The following is a 16,104-nucleotide window of genomic DNA, read 5'->3' as shown; positions in this document are numbered from 1 at the left end:
AGTTAGTGGGACGTAAAGCAAATATTATTATTATTATTATTATTATTATTATTATTATTATTATTATTATTATTATTATTATTATTATTATTATTATTATTAAAATGGCTGATGATGACCCAACTGTTGGGTCGAAACTAGTCCCATGTGTATAATACAATAATTTGTAAAATAAATTGGACTTGATTAGGTGCAACCAAAACCTTTGCTATAGTTAATGAGAAGTGACAGCTAATTTGTAACTGTTAGATTCATCAGTCTGCTGAAACTAATTTTGAGTAACAAATTTATAAACTACCTGGAAAAGAAAACAGATGGTCACAGTATTAACTTGATTAATTTAAATAAGAAACAACTTAATTAATTAGGGTTTTATTTTTTCAGATATAATACTGTTACCATTTGTTTTCTTTTGTAAGTAGTTTATAAATGTATTATTCAAAATTAGTTTCGATAGACTGAAGAACCTAACAGTTATAAATTAACTGAGTCGAAACTAAAAATTAATAGCTTCAGATAATACAAAAGTGACAGCTAATCAGTATAGTTAACAAAAGATCATCATGGCTGAGGCACAGATTGCAATGTGACAGGAAAAGCTCCCATATGGGAGGCCAAGAAACACATTATGATGACCAAGCAAGTGGCCACATGGTTTGAGTTGTGTAGCTATCAACTTGCATTCGGGAGATAGTGAGTTTGAACCTCATTGTCAGCAGCCCTGAAGATGGATTCTGTGTTTTCCCATTTTCACACCAGGTTGTACCTTAATTAAGGCTATGGTTGCTTCCTTCCCACTCCTAGTCCTTTCCTATCCCATTGTTGCCATGAGACCTATCTCTATCAGCACAATGTAAAGCAAATTTTAATTAAAAGAACATTCATGAAGGCGTTCTTCAGTTGTACTGGTCTAATGAATTATGAAGAAGTTAAATGAACAGCCGAAGATAGATTCATTTGGAGAAAACTCATTGTAGGGGCAAACCAGTTGTAAAACTGAATACATGCATGGATAATGATGATGATGATGATGATGACAAGTTAAGAGGAAATAATGTTACTTGTCTTATGATAATCTTTTGTGCATGCAGAAATGTGTTTCTCTTTACTTTCAAGTGTTAGATATTTTTTTTTTTCCCCTTATTCCCTTCCTTCCCTTTTTGGTCCGAATAAATAATCTTTTTTTTTTTTTTTTTTACCTTAGTTCCCTTCCATCAAATTGATCCCATTATAAAAAAGGTAAGTGCTGATAAATTTGAAAATCATAGTGTATTTTTCGTATTTGTCATCATTTATCTCTATGTTGTCATATTTATATTTACAGGATCTCCTTCAGATTCCTTCTGGGGGACTGGCTCAGTTACTTCAGAGGGTAGTTTCCTTTGCTCGTGGACATATCCTTGGCTGTTGGCTTTGCAGTCAGAAAGGATTTATTTGTGAAATCTGCAATAGTCCTAAAGTTATTTATCCATTTGACACAGAGTCAACTTACCGGGTAAGTTTAGTAGGTTTGTAAAATACAGTAGAAATATGTCTAGAAAAAATGGTAGTCCAACTAATATCCCTGGCTCCTAATCGTTTTTAGAAATCTGATAAGAACCACTCATAATTCTCTGCTTCCTCCTGCACTCCTCTCACCTGAACATCACTAATGCCCAACAAAACCAGTCATCTTTGCTGTCTGCTAAGACAGTTCTGCATATATTCTATATTTTGGATTAGTTTATGAAAGTAATTATAAATTTTTGTGACAGAGAAGATTATCTTTAACTAAAGCTAGTCATATTATAAGAATTAAGTATTTTTGTGTAATTTTTAAACCAGGCTTAACCTTTTCACTGCCAAGTTTTGATGACCAGGTAAACCCTCTGGGCCTTTCTTCTTTTAGGAAGAAGCACTTTTACAGATAAATTTTTGCTGATAATATTAATGGTACGCATATGGTCCCCAGTATGGGGTGGTTGCCCTTCCTGATGCTAACCTCAGTTGAGAAAATAATGAATATGAAATGAATGATAGTGAATGAAACTGGGTAAGGAAATGGAAGGAATCAGCTGTGGTTAATGAATAGGCACTCTTCCAGCATTTGCTTGGGAATGCAAAAGGGAAAGCGTGCGCGCGCACACACAACAGACGGTGTGGTTCAAACCCACTCGCCTGCCGAATGCAGAGCTTGGCTTCATAGCCATAGCCTGTTAAAACACACAGATACTCCGCTCATTTATATAATTACTAAAATGTAATATAAAATATATTTTTGATACAAGAACTGGTATTTATCAAAATCATTAATATTTGGAGAAAAAAGAATTTATCTGAGAAGGGGGTGACAATTCTGCATGAGATCCATCATTACTACTTTGTCTCGCACTTTCTTGTAGTTCAGTTCCCCCCCCCCCCAGTCCATATATTCTCCATCTTCCTTATCAAAATATAGCTCTCTAGAATCACTATTTATGAGGAAACATTTAATTTCTTCATCAACGAGGGCCGAATGTGTACTTCAAGATGCCATGATGGCTACACGTTAGCAGGAGAGATGTTCCACTCCAACAAAGCTGAAACTACTACAGATCACTTTCAAAACGTGAAATGGAGTGGTTTATCTGCTGTACAGAACTTCTTTGAGCATTTGCATGGAATTTCAAAGCATCACACTATATCCCGTTCATATATGAGATCAGTGAAGTACACACTGCACCGGAACGTATATATACGGTCTGAGATATGTGCCAAAATAAGACAATTAAGCCAAAGCTATTTCAATACTAGGCTAATTAATTCACTCATACCAATTCATGCATATACACTGACTTAGCATATGTCATAGGATAGTCGCCTAATAGCGTGTGGGGCCTCGTCTGGCCCTGCGAGCTGCAGTGAGATGCCGTGGAAGTGAGTCAACAAGTCCCTGGTAGTCCTCTGGACGCAGCTGACACCAAATCGTTTGCAGAGCGGCCGCCAATGCTGGTCCGTTCATGGGTGCAGGATCCATAGCGTGGAGCCTGCGTTGCAGGACATCCCAGATATGCTCAATAGGGTTCATATCGGGGCTCCTGGGTGGTCATGGCAGTCGTTCCTCCGCTGCATGTTCCTGGAACCATTCCCGGGCGATGTGGGAGCGATGTAGTGGCGCGTTATCATCTTGAAACACCGCAGAACCGTCTGGGCGCTGGAAGGCCAAAAATGGGTGGAGATGGTCTCCGAGCAGCTCAACATACCGCGTACCATTCAAAGTCTCTTCCAGAACAACTAGGGGGCCCATTCCATACCAGGAAAATGCACCCCAGACCATAACAGAGACACCAGCACCCTGGACCACACCTTTGAGGCAGGCGGGATCCATCGCTTCATGTGGTCTGCGCCATACACGGTGCCTCCCATTGGCATGGTGCAGTTGAAATCGTGATTCGTCTGACCATATCACGTTACGCCATTGTTCCAGTGTCCATCCCTGGTGACTGGCGACAAATGCGCGTCGTTGTGCCCGATGACGTTGGGTTAACAGTGGCACCCGTGTGCAGCGCCGGCTCCTGTACCCCATAGAACCTGTGTTCCTACGGATTGTCCTCTGGGATATGCGTCTAGCACGGCCTGTGTTGAATTGAGCCATGATCTAATGCACAGTTGCCCGTCTGTCGCCATTGACAATCTGTCTCAGATGTCACTGGTCACAGTCATCGAGCATGGCTGGACGGCCGGTCGTTCGTCTGTTGTGGACGGTGACACCTGCATTCAACCATTCACGATACACCCTGTACACAGTTGATCGTGTGAAGCCGAATTACCGCACCACTTCCGAAATCGCACTTCCCATCTGTCGGGCACCGACCACTATACCCCATTCGAACGGTGTCAGCTCACGACGATGTTTCATGTTACACCTGTCACATGCACAGCCACTGCTCACAAGGTCTCCTATACAACCGCCGCTGGCACAGGGGGTGTATGGTGCGCAGACAACACACCTGCGCATCAGTGCTACACTATCCCATGACATTTGCTCAGTCAGTGTATATCTGATAAGAATTGCTCATAATTCTCTGCTTCTTCCTTCACTCCTCTTACCTTAGCATCACTAATGCCCAACAAAACCTGTCTCATCATTGCTTGTCTGTTGCTCCCTCTTTCCATGTTGACCTGTCATTGTGTTTGTCCTATTGTGTGTTCCACCTCTCCCTCTCTCCCTCCTCTCTCTCTTGCCCATTGCAAAAAACAGATGAGAGTGCTGAAAATCTGAAACTCATAGTATACATAGGCCACTAGGAAAGTTTTGCAATGTGAGTGAACGCTTTAGACTTTTTCAAAATAATTTCCACCACACACTATACACTTCTCCATACGTCGAAACCAGTCACCGAATCAACTTTGCCACTTTTCTTCGGTTACATTTTCACACTCATGATCCCATGCTGCCAGAAGCTCCTCGTCGGATACAAAACGCCGCCCTTTCAGCTTCATCTTCACTTCTGGGAAGAGTGCGAAGTCACATGGAGCGAGATCAGGACTGTATGGAGGGTGATCAAGCACAGTCAACCCTGATCTGGCAAGAAAATCCACTGTTACATTAGCACGATGTGCTGGAGTATTGTCGTGATGCAAGAGCCAAGTGTTGAGTTGTGATCTTGCACAGAGCTGCTTGAGAGCCTGGATGACCTGAGGCAGACAAGTCTCACTGTACCACTTCGCAGTAACTGTCCTTTGTGTTTCTAGCACAACCCGAGTCAGGATGCTCCATTTAGTGAAGAATACTGCAATCATCCTTTTCTTCACTGACCTTGACTTTTGCACAGTCAGAGGAGTACCCTCATCTTCAAACAGCCACACCTTGTTCTGGGATTTTGTTGGGACATCGTAATAATAAGCCAAGTTTCGTCACCTGTAACGATGCTATTGACGTTACACGAAGTCCCATTTTCAATCTGTTTTAGCATTTTTCGGTGCCATTTCACTCGATGTGCCCTTTGTTCCTCTGAAAGTGAATGGGGCACCCAAAGGAAACAAACCTTTCTAACATGGAGATGGTCATGTAGAATTGAATGAGTAGCTGGTGCAGGTATGTGGAGGGTCTCTTCTACCTGCCGATGTGTCAACCGCCTCTCTTGCTGCAACATTTTCATCACAGCTTCAATGTTTTCCTCAGTCACTGATTCAGACGGTCGCCCAGAACAAGGATCGTCTCCAACCCCAAAATTTCCCCTCTGGAACTCTTTGTACCAGCGGAAAATTGTTGTCCGATGTGGACCGTCTTTCCCCAGCACAGGAGTCATTTCCTCCAGGCACTGGTCAACAGTTAATCCACGAGCAAAATTGTAGCGGGTAATTGCGCGATATTCACCTTTAGACCACACTGACATCTTAACTTGCTTTCAATCCCACTGCTTGGTAACAACTGGTGTGAAGGTCGCGCCTTGCTGTTTTGTAGACCGGCATTCACCCCTCTTTTCATCCCTCACCATAACAAGGGTGTCCAGCCAACCGTTTTAGCGTATTGCAAAACTTTCCTAGTGCCCTATGTATTTTTTGTTCTTGTCATTACACAAAAGAACAACCACAATCTCCACATCTTTTCAAACTGCTGTCTTCAAATAGATTGGCTCTCTCTTCACTCCTCATTGTGTTTGTCCTTTTGTGTGTTCATTTTTTGTTTGCCCCCCCCCCCCCCCGACTTGATTTGACACTTGTCATTCCTATCCAACACTTCATTCACTCATACATGTACTTATTTTGATACTGTAGTAATATTGGGAATTGTTTACTTTGTAAATATAATCTAAATATGAACATGAAATAATAGACATAAGCAAGAGTGAAAATATTAATACTATATGTATACATGAAAGAAAAAAAATGTTGTAATATTAACAATAAGCAAACAAATCAACCCCATAGTGCAACAGCCCTGACGGGGCTTGGTCGACCAAGCGACTGCTGCTCGGTCCAAATCCTGCATATTACGAGATGACGCGTGGTCAGGGCGACTAATCCTCTCGGCCATTATTCTTGGCTTTCTAGATGGGCTGCCATATCATCGTCAAATATCCCCTCAACTGTAATCACGTAGGTTGAGTGGACCTCGAACAAGACCTCAGATCCAAGTAAGAATCCCTGAACTGGCTGGGAATCAAACCCGGATCATCCAGGTGGGAGACAGGCACAGTGGTGTAACAAGAAAGGACAGGCCCTACTCCAACAGAAAATAATAGTTTGGGCCCCCTTCCTGAAATTCTGACATAGTGTGAGAATGATGTTTCCTACATCAATCACTGCATGCTTAAACACTACTAAAGGTACATTATAATTAACTGAATCTCTCCAGATGTGGCATAATTGTTTCATTGACAGAAATTCGTTGACAGTGCTTTCCACTGCTGATTTCATCACTTTCAGTGGAGAGTAAGGCCAATGAACTTAACATATGGTACTGTCCAGGTAAAGTATGTTTTTATAAGTTTTAGTTTGCTGAATCATCTCTTGGCAGATGCTGTTATGACCCTTAAAGTGAGATAAAGTTGCTGCACTGTACACAAATCAATGTCACTACTAGTTTGCTACTATCAGAAGGAAGTTTGGCCATTTCTTGTACAGTTGAAAGGTCACAAATTTTTTCCAACATTATAGAATGGGAACTTAAAATCTGTCCAGGAAGGGTAGGGAAAAAATCGGCTGGATAATATTCGCAAAGTTTATTTGCTTTTTCCATAATTACGTTGGCCTTTCCCTTTTCAAATGCTTTCAAAAACAGAATTATATTTCCAAGGCGTATCATTACTTGTACAAAAACATTTTTCAGTGTGAACCACCTGTCAAACCTTGAAGATCATATAGTAGGACAGTAGGACAAACTTTCTTTTAGTGTTCATTTGACTGTTTCATTAAGTACATTGTTCAGTTTTTTGCCAGCACAATCAACTTACACTGAAAAACACACACATTTCCTGCATTGATGTATAAAAGTCTCTAATGTCTGAAATGTCACTGACAGAATCACTTAAAACTACATTTGAGTTGTGAGCCGCTCAGTGTATATAAACAGCTGTCAGTACTCTGTCCTTTCAGTACCTGATATTGGTTGCTTACGTTAGCCGCACTGTCATATCCCTGATCACAACATTTATTTAGATCGAACTAATTGTTGTCCAATTTATTCAAAACGTTATTTTCAAAAGACTTTTCTGTTTCTGTTTCTCTGAAACCCCAGTAAAAGATTCCTGAATTAGTTATTGACTTTCCTGCATTGAACTCTTCATATGGCAATGCGGATTGTTAAATAAACACACAACAGGTAGCGTTTACTCTAAGAATGTATTAATTAACTGTACACCATCTCATATGACTTGGGGGATAAAGTAAACAAAAAAAAGTGGGAAATGAGTCGGTACAGTCTGCCTTTTGGTAAAGCATTACAATTACTTTGCATGTGTAATGTTATTTCCATGTAAATGTTATATGTATGTCATCTAAATCTGTTTAGCTTCACTTTTCACTTTAGAAAGCTTAAGCATCAATTCTTAATCGATGTCTGTGCATTAAAGCACCTTTTGAAAGGGGCGAAGTATTAAAGCACCTTTTGAAAGGGGCGAAGTACCAACAGCAAAACAGTCACTCCATTATTTAGTCGCCGCTCATTTAACTAACATCCGACTCATGTACAGGAATAGCTTTCTGTTTACTGCTGTGTGATGGTGTTCATGGCGTGCTAATGAATTTGCTTATTATTACAAGTTTCTTTCTTGTTAATATTTAGTTATACAGTCATCCCTCATTATACACGTTCTTAGTTTATGCATTTTTTGCTAAAACACATTTTAAAATATATACATAATTATATAAAATATTTTAAAAATATACAAGTTAGGTTGTGATTTCATGACCGCGTGTGCAATGCTGCAAGACGGTGTGTAGTCAGTCTCAAAGAGAGAGCTGAGTAGCTGTGTTGCATTGTCTCAGTGTTGACTGGTGGCATGTGGTCTGTATTAGAGAGAGCATTGAGTTAGCAAGCTGTGTTTTATTGTTTCTAAAAATGTTATGGAGAAAAGAAAAGGTGATCAAAATGCTTTCAAAAGCAAAAAGCAAAGGAAATCAATAACACTTGAAGAAAAGCTGGAAGGTGTAAAGTGTTATGAACACAATGAGTGCACTGTAGATATTGACAGAGCTACAAGAATCTCAGGATCAACCCTGAGAACCATAAGAAGTCGAACAGAAAAAATGGAAGAAAGTTGCAAAAGTGCAACCAGAATGATGTCATCCAATATAACACAAATAAGGGCACCAGTTATGGAGCAAATGGAACAAATGTTGGCCCCATTGATTGAACATCAAACTAAAAGTTCTATCCCGATATTCACCATGGTTATTCAGGCTAAAGCAAAAGCTCTGTTTAAAGAACTGAAAGCATCCTGTCCAGACAATGAAGTGCAATATTATGCAACAAGTGTTGGTTGGTTTGGATGTTTCAGGGGACTTGGATTCCATAACTTTAAGCTAACAGGGGAGGCTGCAGGGGCGGATGTTGTTGCTGCTGAAAATTTTCCTACACAATTACAAACAGTGATTGAGGAGCATAGATATTTGGCAAAAAAAGTGTTCAATCTGGATAAAACAGGCTTGTTTGAGAAATGTATGCCCCAGGCTCTAAAACCTCTAAAGGTCGTCTCGCGTAGTTGTTAGGAGGAAATGCATCCGGAGACCATAAAATCGAGCCCCTGTTGGTTTATCACTCTGAGAACCCACGAGCACTCAAGGGCTACTCAATGCAAGAATTGCCAGTTGTACGATGCTCAACAAGAAAGCTTGGATAACAGCAGCTTTGTTTGAGTCCTACTTCTCCAATGAATTCTTGTCATGAGTTGCAAGCTTACTGTAAGAAAATAAATGTGCCCTTCAAAATGCTGCTGCTTTTGGGTAATGTGCCAGGGCACCCTACAAGTATCGTGGATGCCGATGAGAACATCAGTGTTTTGTTTCTGCCACCGGACACAATATCCCTGATTCAGTCCATGGATCAGGGCGTTATTGTGACCTTCAACAGCTCTTTGCTGAACATTCATGCAGCTAGTTGAAGAAACAGATGGAGGCAAAACTGGTGTCACACAATTTTGGAAGAACTTCACCATAAAGAATGCAATTGAAAACATTGGATATGCATGGCCAAAAGTTAAAGAATCTTGTATGAAGGGAGTTTGGAAGAAGATTTGGTCTCATAGTGATAATTCTTTTAATTTTGATCCTGAACCCGAACTTACCAGTTTAACACATGCAGTCGTTGACGTTCCTAGATCTATTGGATTTGAGGATGTAGACGAGGAAAACTTGGACGAACTCCTCCAGTCCCACTCAGCAGAACTAACCACTGAAGACCTTCTTGAATTGGAGAAAGAAGTGAATGGTGAAGAGGAAGAGGCTCAAGTTTGTGAACCTATTAAACAGCTTAAACACGGCAAATGGCAACTTTTTAAATCACATTCATAATGCAATCAAAATTATTGAGTAGAATGACACTAATGAGGACAGAAGTGTTGGAAGTTGCCAGAGAGATTCAGAATTCTGTAGCTTGAAGGAAGAAGAAGAATGATAGACGCCAGCCGAGTCTCGACCACTTCATAAAAAAAGTAACAATCCTCAATTTGCTGTCCCAGAACCTTCAAGAGAACCAGACTCGTCAGACCAAGTCATTTCATCATCAGACTGAAGACTCTCAAAGTTATGTACGTGCATAGAGTTTCACACTTACTAATGGCATGAATAAAAAACTTGCACTTGTTTAAAACTCACAGGCTTGTTATTTTTTCCTTGAAATAGTCCCTATCTCCTATCTAACTCATAATATATTCACGTTATTCATTTTTGTATTACGAGATGATTACTCGGAACAAATTAATCATGTGAAGTTAGGGATACCTGTATAGCATTATTAATGTTGGAGTCTTTGTTTTCGTGTTCAGGATTTAGGTAACTGTTGTAAATGTAACGCTTCATAGGCTTTTATTTCAAAACGTCAACTTACATTCACTGTTTGTTCAGTCTTATGATACGTATAAATTATTTCCACATGAGTTACGAGGCCTGTAAGTAAAGTAGAAGCACCATATGCCAGACATTCATAGGAGATCGGGCATTCACAAATGGGATATGGGAGCAGTCAGGTTGTGCTCTTGTCGATGTGTATCGTGCATTTGACATACATCCAGTTGGGAGTGTTGTTGCGGTGTGGCATTGAAGTGAATAGTGTTGATTTCACCACTCTAAAGCATGTTTCCAAAAGGTGATCAGCGTTCGTCTATTAAAATGAAGATTGCCTGTGGTGAAAGTGCATCAGAATGTTATTGAGGATTACATGAAGCCTGTGGCAAGAATGCATTATGGTATAGGCCATTTGGAGGATGGGTCAAGGTGTTTTGTGCGGGTCGGAATGAGATTGCAGATTTGCACCGCACAGGTCAGCTGTCCATTCCTGAGGATCAGATTGACATTGTGAGTGGTCTCATTTCCGTAGACCATCGATGGACTGTCCAGGAACTATCCATAGAGGTTGGTCACTGTCTGCAAACAGTGCGGCACATACTGACGAAATGCCTTAACATGAGGAAAATTGCATCCCGTTGGGTTCCACGTCAACTGACCAATGTGCAGTACAGAAATGGCACCAGTATGTACTCGCTGGCATCCACCTGGATAGATACCACAATGAAGAAGACGCATTTCTCCGGTGTATTATCACCAATGATGAGAAGTGGGCTCAGGCCCGAATTAATGCGTCAATCAAATGAATGGCATTACTCAGGTTCGCCACGTCGACAGAAATTTTGACAGGAACCCAGTCGGGTGAAGCTTATGCTGATTGTGGCATACGACTATGAGGGTGTTATTCTTACACATGCTGTGCCTGAGGGACAAACCCTCAACAGTGACTGACTACTTTTTCCGATTTCTGGAGCGACATCTGCGTCCGGCTGTGCGGTGCAAATGGCCGTGTTTATTGCGAGACGATCACCCTATCGTATTGCATGATAACACACGTCATTTCGCAAACGATGTCAAGCTCTTATTGCAATGGTGGCATTGGGAGGTCTTGGAACACTCTCCGTACCGACTAGACGTGAATCCTTGTGACTTTGACCTATTTCCGAAGTTGAAGGAACCGCTCCAAGGCTGCTGATTTCCTAATGTAGCATCTGTACTCTGCGCAGTAGGGGGCTCCATCGCTGTCATCAACAGAGAAAGCCTTACTAACTGTCCCCAAAGACTTCACGACATTTGGCAGAAGGTAATAGACTTTGCGGGTGATTACAATGAAGGAATGTAATGCAGTTGCACTTCTTAGTTCATTAAGTATTGCGTTCTATCAATATTGCCACTACTTTATTTACAGCCCTCGTGGATGACAACGTGTAAATAACTAGGGATGACTACATGGAAATAACTAGGCTTACAACTATTGTCGTCGCTTTATAACCTGTGCTGTGATCACTGCCTATGCTACAAAGTCTCAATTTTTATTCGCTATTTATTCTATCTTGTTACAATGCAGAATATTTTTACCCGAGTTGGCATTCTAATTAAGCCTATAAAACTAGTGTCATTGCTTCCATCTTGATCGCTGCTTGCATTTAACCCAACCTTAATTAAATTCGTTCAATCTTATCACACGAAATATTTAAGAATATTGAATATGAAATAATCCTTCAGGCAAGAGGAAACGTGTTATAATTACTCATTGGCTATGATAAAGGTTACGTGGAAGGAGAGTTACTATGTTTTGAATCTAAATGCATGAAAAACGTACCACAAGGAAAGAATGGATACATATTTGAAGAATGCTTTGTTAATATTCTCTCTCTCATGAACCCGAATTGCATTACCGTTTGGTTAGAATTGAGAAACTACTGAACCAATTATGGAGAAAGGGGAATATAAGTTAATTAAGTATTTGGTTGGGAAGGAATCCCTGACAAAACGAACAGCACCAAGTTTGAACATCTAATGGCATTGTACAGCATGCATGTTGGAGGCTCGTGCGCGTATTGGGTAGGTGATATTCTATTGCCATCCAGAAGGCAGGTTTTAAGATTACCCCTGTACCGTTGTTCATTAAAAGTCTGGAGCCACATAAAAAGGGCCATGTGGCACGTAACAGCAAAACTTTTGTTCTTGCAGAAGAAAGAAAACCTGCTGGAAGGGATCAAATTCTTGACTCCTCAATTTTGAGAAATATGTGTAAAACACGTCATCGAGACAGAAGAAAAATTAATGTAGGGCATAGACCGGTTAGCAGAAGATGCCATTGAACAGATTGTAATAAATGCAAATTACTCCGATAGAATGTTTTAAGCAAGTTTTGGACCTATGGGAGTAACGAAGTTCCACTCCCATTTGACAGGCAAGGGGATCCTTGGAAAAAACTTGGCGAACAAAATGTAATTTGATTGGGGAGTTATCAATATTACTGCGGCTTATAGAAGAAAGAAAGTAGAATTGGCTGAGTCAGCAAAGATGATGCATCTGGATGTTTGGGTAAGAGGAGATAATGAGGAAGAGATAGCATATTATAAAGTGTACTTGACAGGTGTTAAAAAGGGAACGGCAGAGTGTGGGGTAGGACTCTTCATCTCGAAAACTATTGCACGAAACATCGTTTCTGTTCAGCACGTAAATGAACAAATGATGCGAGTAGATTTGGCAGATGGTGCAATTAGGACGAGAACTGTCTCAATGTATTCACCATGTGTGGGTGCAGATGAGGATGAAACTGACAACCTTTATGAAGCATTGAGTGACATTGTAGTCAGGGTCAACAGCAAGGATAGGATAGTGCTAATGGATGATTTCAATGCAAGAGTTGGAAATAGAACTGAAGGATATGAAAAGAAGATTTGGAAATGTGGGGAAGATATAGAAGCCAATAGGATTGGGAAGCGTTTGCTGGACTTCTGTGCTAGTATGGGATTAGCAGGAACAAATACAGTGAAACTTTGTTAGTACGTTTCTGCAGGGGACGACAAAATAAATCGTTTTAAGCGGGGAAAACATGCTATTGAATATCCCATTAAAAACTATCCAACAGGGAGATGGTATCACTTTACACATTAGTACATTTTACATTGTGTGTGTAGTGTTTCGGGAGATAAAGGAGACCACTAAAATGTGTGAAAAAGTCGAGAGAACAAATATCAATAATTTTCTACTGGAGCCTGTTAAAATAGCAAGAGACTGTTAAAAGATGTGAAAAACACGGAAGAACAGATATGACATTCTTTTGCCCTTGGGCTCATAGAAGTAGCTACGGTACCTACATATTATAGCAGATCACTTTCTTCCTAAAACAATTGTATAATGAATTATTAGTTGAAGCCTTAGGTTTCTGACCAGTGGGTAATTAAACACTGTTTTCTGGTCACTTTGTTCGAGCATGAATTTCTCGTGAGGTTATACTCGCCATACGCGATTAAGCGCCTTCGGCCGCCATCTTGAACACAAAAGTTTGGCAGTACTCAGCATTGGTTCGGACAAGCTCGCTGATGAATAATAAAAACGTGCCAACTGTTAAATTAGCAGTTTGTATTTTTGTATGAATTGTACACCGCTTTACCATTGCCTGCTTCTTTACATAACGTTTTAATGGGATAGGCCTACAGTATATGGAAGCTTTATTACTTAACAGCACCCACAAACGATCTGTCGAAGATCTGCTATTGCTGCACTATAGACTTATTTTAACTTCACAGTGGGGCTCGAACCCACTGTCTCCCGGATGCATGCTCACAGCTGTGCGACCTTAACCGCATGGCCAACTCACCCGGTATATTTATTTTAACTTCAGTCGTACCACACTGATTTAAATCATCTTATCACAAGAACACTTACTGGCATTACCTTCAGTTTGTGTTGGTGGTAAAAAGAAGTGAAGTGATTATTTTTCGCATGACAGCCTACTGACGGGCTAATAGGATAATCGTGACAAGTTCAGTAGCACGGTACATACGGTATCTGCCTTGTGATAGCCTAGCTATGGATAAGAAAAGGGTCATGAAACCACTCACTAATGAAGAACAAATAAAATCCTTCAAGAAGTAGATAGGAATCCACATGTTAAGCGCGTTGAGTTGGCGCGAACATTAAAACTAGCACCTTCTACTTGGAACACTATTGTGGGCAACCGAGACAAAATTGAAAATGCGTATAAGCAAAATAGAAATGGAAAAAAAAACGAGTGCGCGAAGGAAAGTTTTCGAAGGTGGAAAGAATGAGTCTGAATAAATTTCTAATTTCTGATTGGAATGCGAAATAGGCTACAAACACAATCAAACGCACTGAGTTATTCAACAATCTCACTGACAACAAAGACCTTTCCACAGAACAAAAAATAAACCACTTTTCCCTTTGAGAAAATCATAGATATGTCTCTCGGTCATGACCATCCACCAATGGCTGCACGGTTGCTAGAGTCACACTTCCATTACACATTTTGTGGCGGTAACTTCTGTGACGCATAATTTTGGATGATTCCCAGCCATAAGCCACGTATGTTAACAGTACAGCTTAAGAAAGAAAAAAAAAAAAATGCGTGAAAACTGAATTCAGTGCTCCTAGCAGCAGTGGAATTTATTACTGTGCTTTAACTTGGCACTGTCCTGTCTTGTTCTAGTGTAAAGTCTTTGCTGCCAATCAGTGATGCAAAACTCAACTATAACTAAGCTAACAGCTTGCCCCTTGAAGGCGCAATATAATCGGTGTTCGAGAATTCAAGGTCATTTCCTCTTATCGCGCAACTTTCTCCAACCGACCCGTAGCGAGGGCTCTTATCTCTGTTGGAAATAACTTTCTGTACATAAGGGATGACAAAGAACATTTTCAGGTGTGGGGAACATATGGTCGTACTAAGTGATAAAGGCCAAAAATCGTGACGTGTTAAGTGAGGTACTTTTTATACTGATTTAATACGATGGGCATCGGGACTTCAAATTTACAACGTGCTAAGTGGGAAAATGTGTTAATGAGGAACGTACAAACGAGGTTTCACTGTACATTCTTCAAGGATAAGCCTATTCACCACTACAGTACACATGGGTGGGTAGGGGCATCAGATCCTTAATAAACTATATCTTAACCAATTTTATATTCAGGAAATCTTTTTCTGGTTTTTTTTTTATTTGCTAGTGGCTTTACGTTGCACCAACACAGGTAGGTCTTATGGCAATGATGGGATAGGAAAGGCCAAGGAATTAGAAGGAAGTGGTCGTGGCCTTAATTAAGGTACATTCCCAGCATTTGTCAGGTGTGAAAATGGAAAACCACAGGAAACCATCTTCAGGGCTGCCGACAGTGGGATTCGAACCCACTATTTCCCGGATGCAAGCTCACAGCTGTGCGCCTCTAACCGCACGGCCAGCTCGCCCGGTGGGAAATCTATTAGCAATGTGCAGGTTTTCCAGGGATTTTTCGATGATACACACTAAGTATTTTTAAGCCTGGAATAGAGCAAGTGAAATCTATCTGCAGATGAATAAGGGTAGAAAATCTCCAGTATGAGGAGATTAGAAGTACATGGATATGATTAGGGAAAAGTTGTGGCATACAGGGATGCTGTAGTAGAAACAGCAAGGGAATGCCTGGGAACAACTGTGTGTAAAGGTAAGAAAAAGCAAACATCTTGGTGGAATGATGAAGTGAGAGCAGCTTGTAAATGTAAAAGAAGGTGTATCAGAAATATGTCCAGACAAGGGCTGGTACAAACAGGGAATTGTTCATAGACAGCTATTGAATCCAAGAAGTAGTTACGGGAAAGTTTTGGTTACAATAATACGGAAAGGCTAGGTCAAGCAGCAGGGCAACCTTTCTGGACAGTAATTAAGAATCTTAGAAAGGGAAGGAAAAAGGAAATGAATAGTATTTTTGGTAAATCAGGTGAACGCATAATAGATCCAAGAGAATCATTGGACAAGTGAAAGGATTATTTCAAAAATCCTCAACGTAAAACTAAATCTTTCTGGTGATGTTGCAAAAAACTCGTAACTACTTCTTGGATTCAATAGCTGTCTATGAACAATTCCCTGTTTGTACCAGCCCTTGTGTGGACATATTTCTGATACACAAGTGATGTTA

At 40.4% G+C, this 16,104-nt stretch overlaps 1 protein-coding gene across 3 annotated transcripts in view; it reads left to right on the top strand.

The window, feature by feature from the left end:
- Positions 1-16,104, top strand: part of Plekhm1 (Pleckstrin homology and RUN domain containing M1) — a 229,808-nt gene that overhangs the window by 201,451 nt on the left and 12,253 nt on the right. For all 3 annotated transcript variants that reach the window (XM_067141302.2, XM_067141301.2, XM_067141300.2), the window contains one exon: positions 1,325-1,495. In XM_067141302.2, the coding sequence (XP_066997403.2) occupies positions 1,325-1,495 (171 nt within the window). The remainder of the gene's footprint in view (positions 1-1,324; positions 1,496-16,104) is intronic.

This window comes from Anabrus simplex, chromosome 2 (assembly GCF_040414725.1).
Source record: "Anabrus simplex isolate iqAnaSimp1 chromosome 2, ASM4041472v1, whole genome shotgun sequence".
Taxonomy (NCBI): Eukaryota; Metazoa; Arthropoda; class Insecta; order Orthoptera; family Tettigoniidae; genus Anabrus; species Anabrus simplex.
The sequence above is the reverse complement of the archived record's forward strand: the minus strand, read 5'-3'. Positions and strand labels throughout refer to the sequence as shown.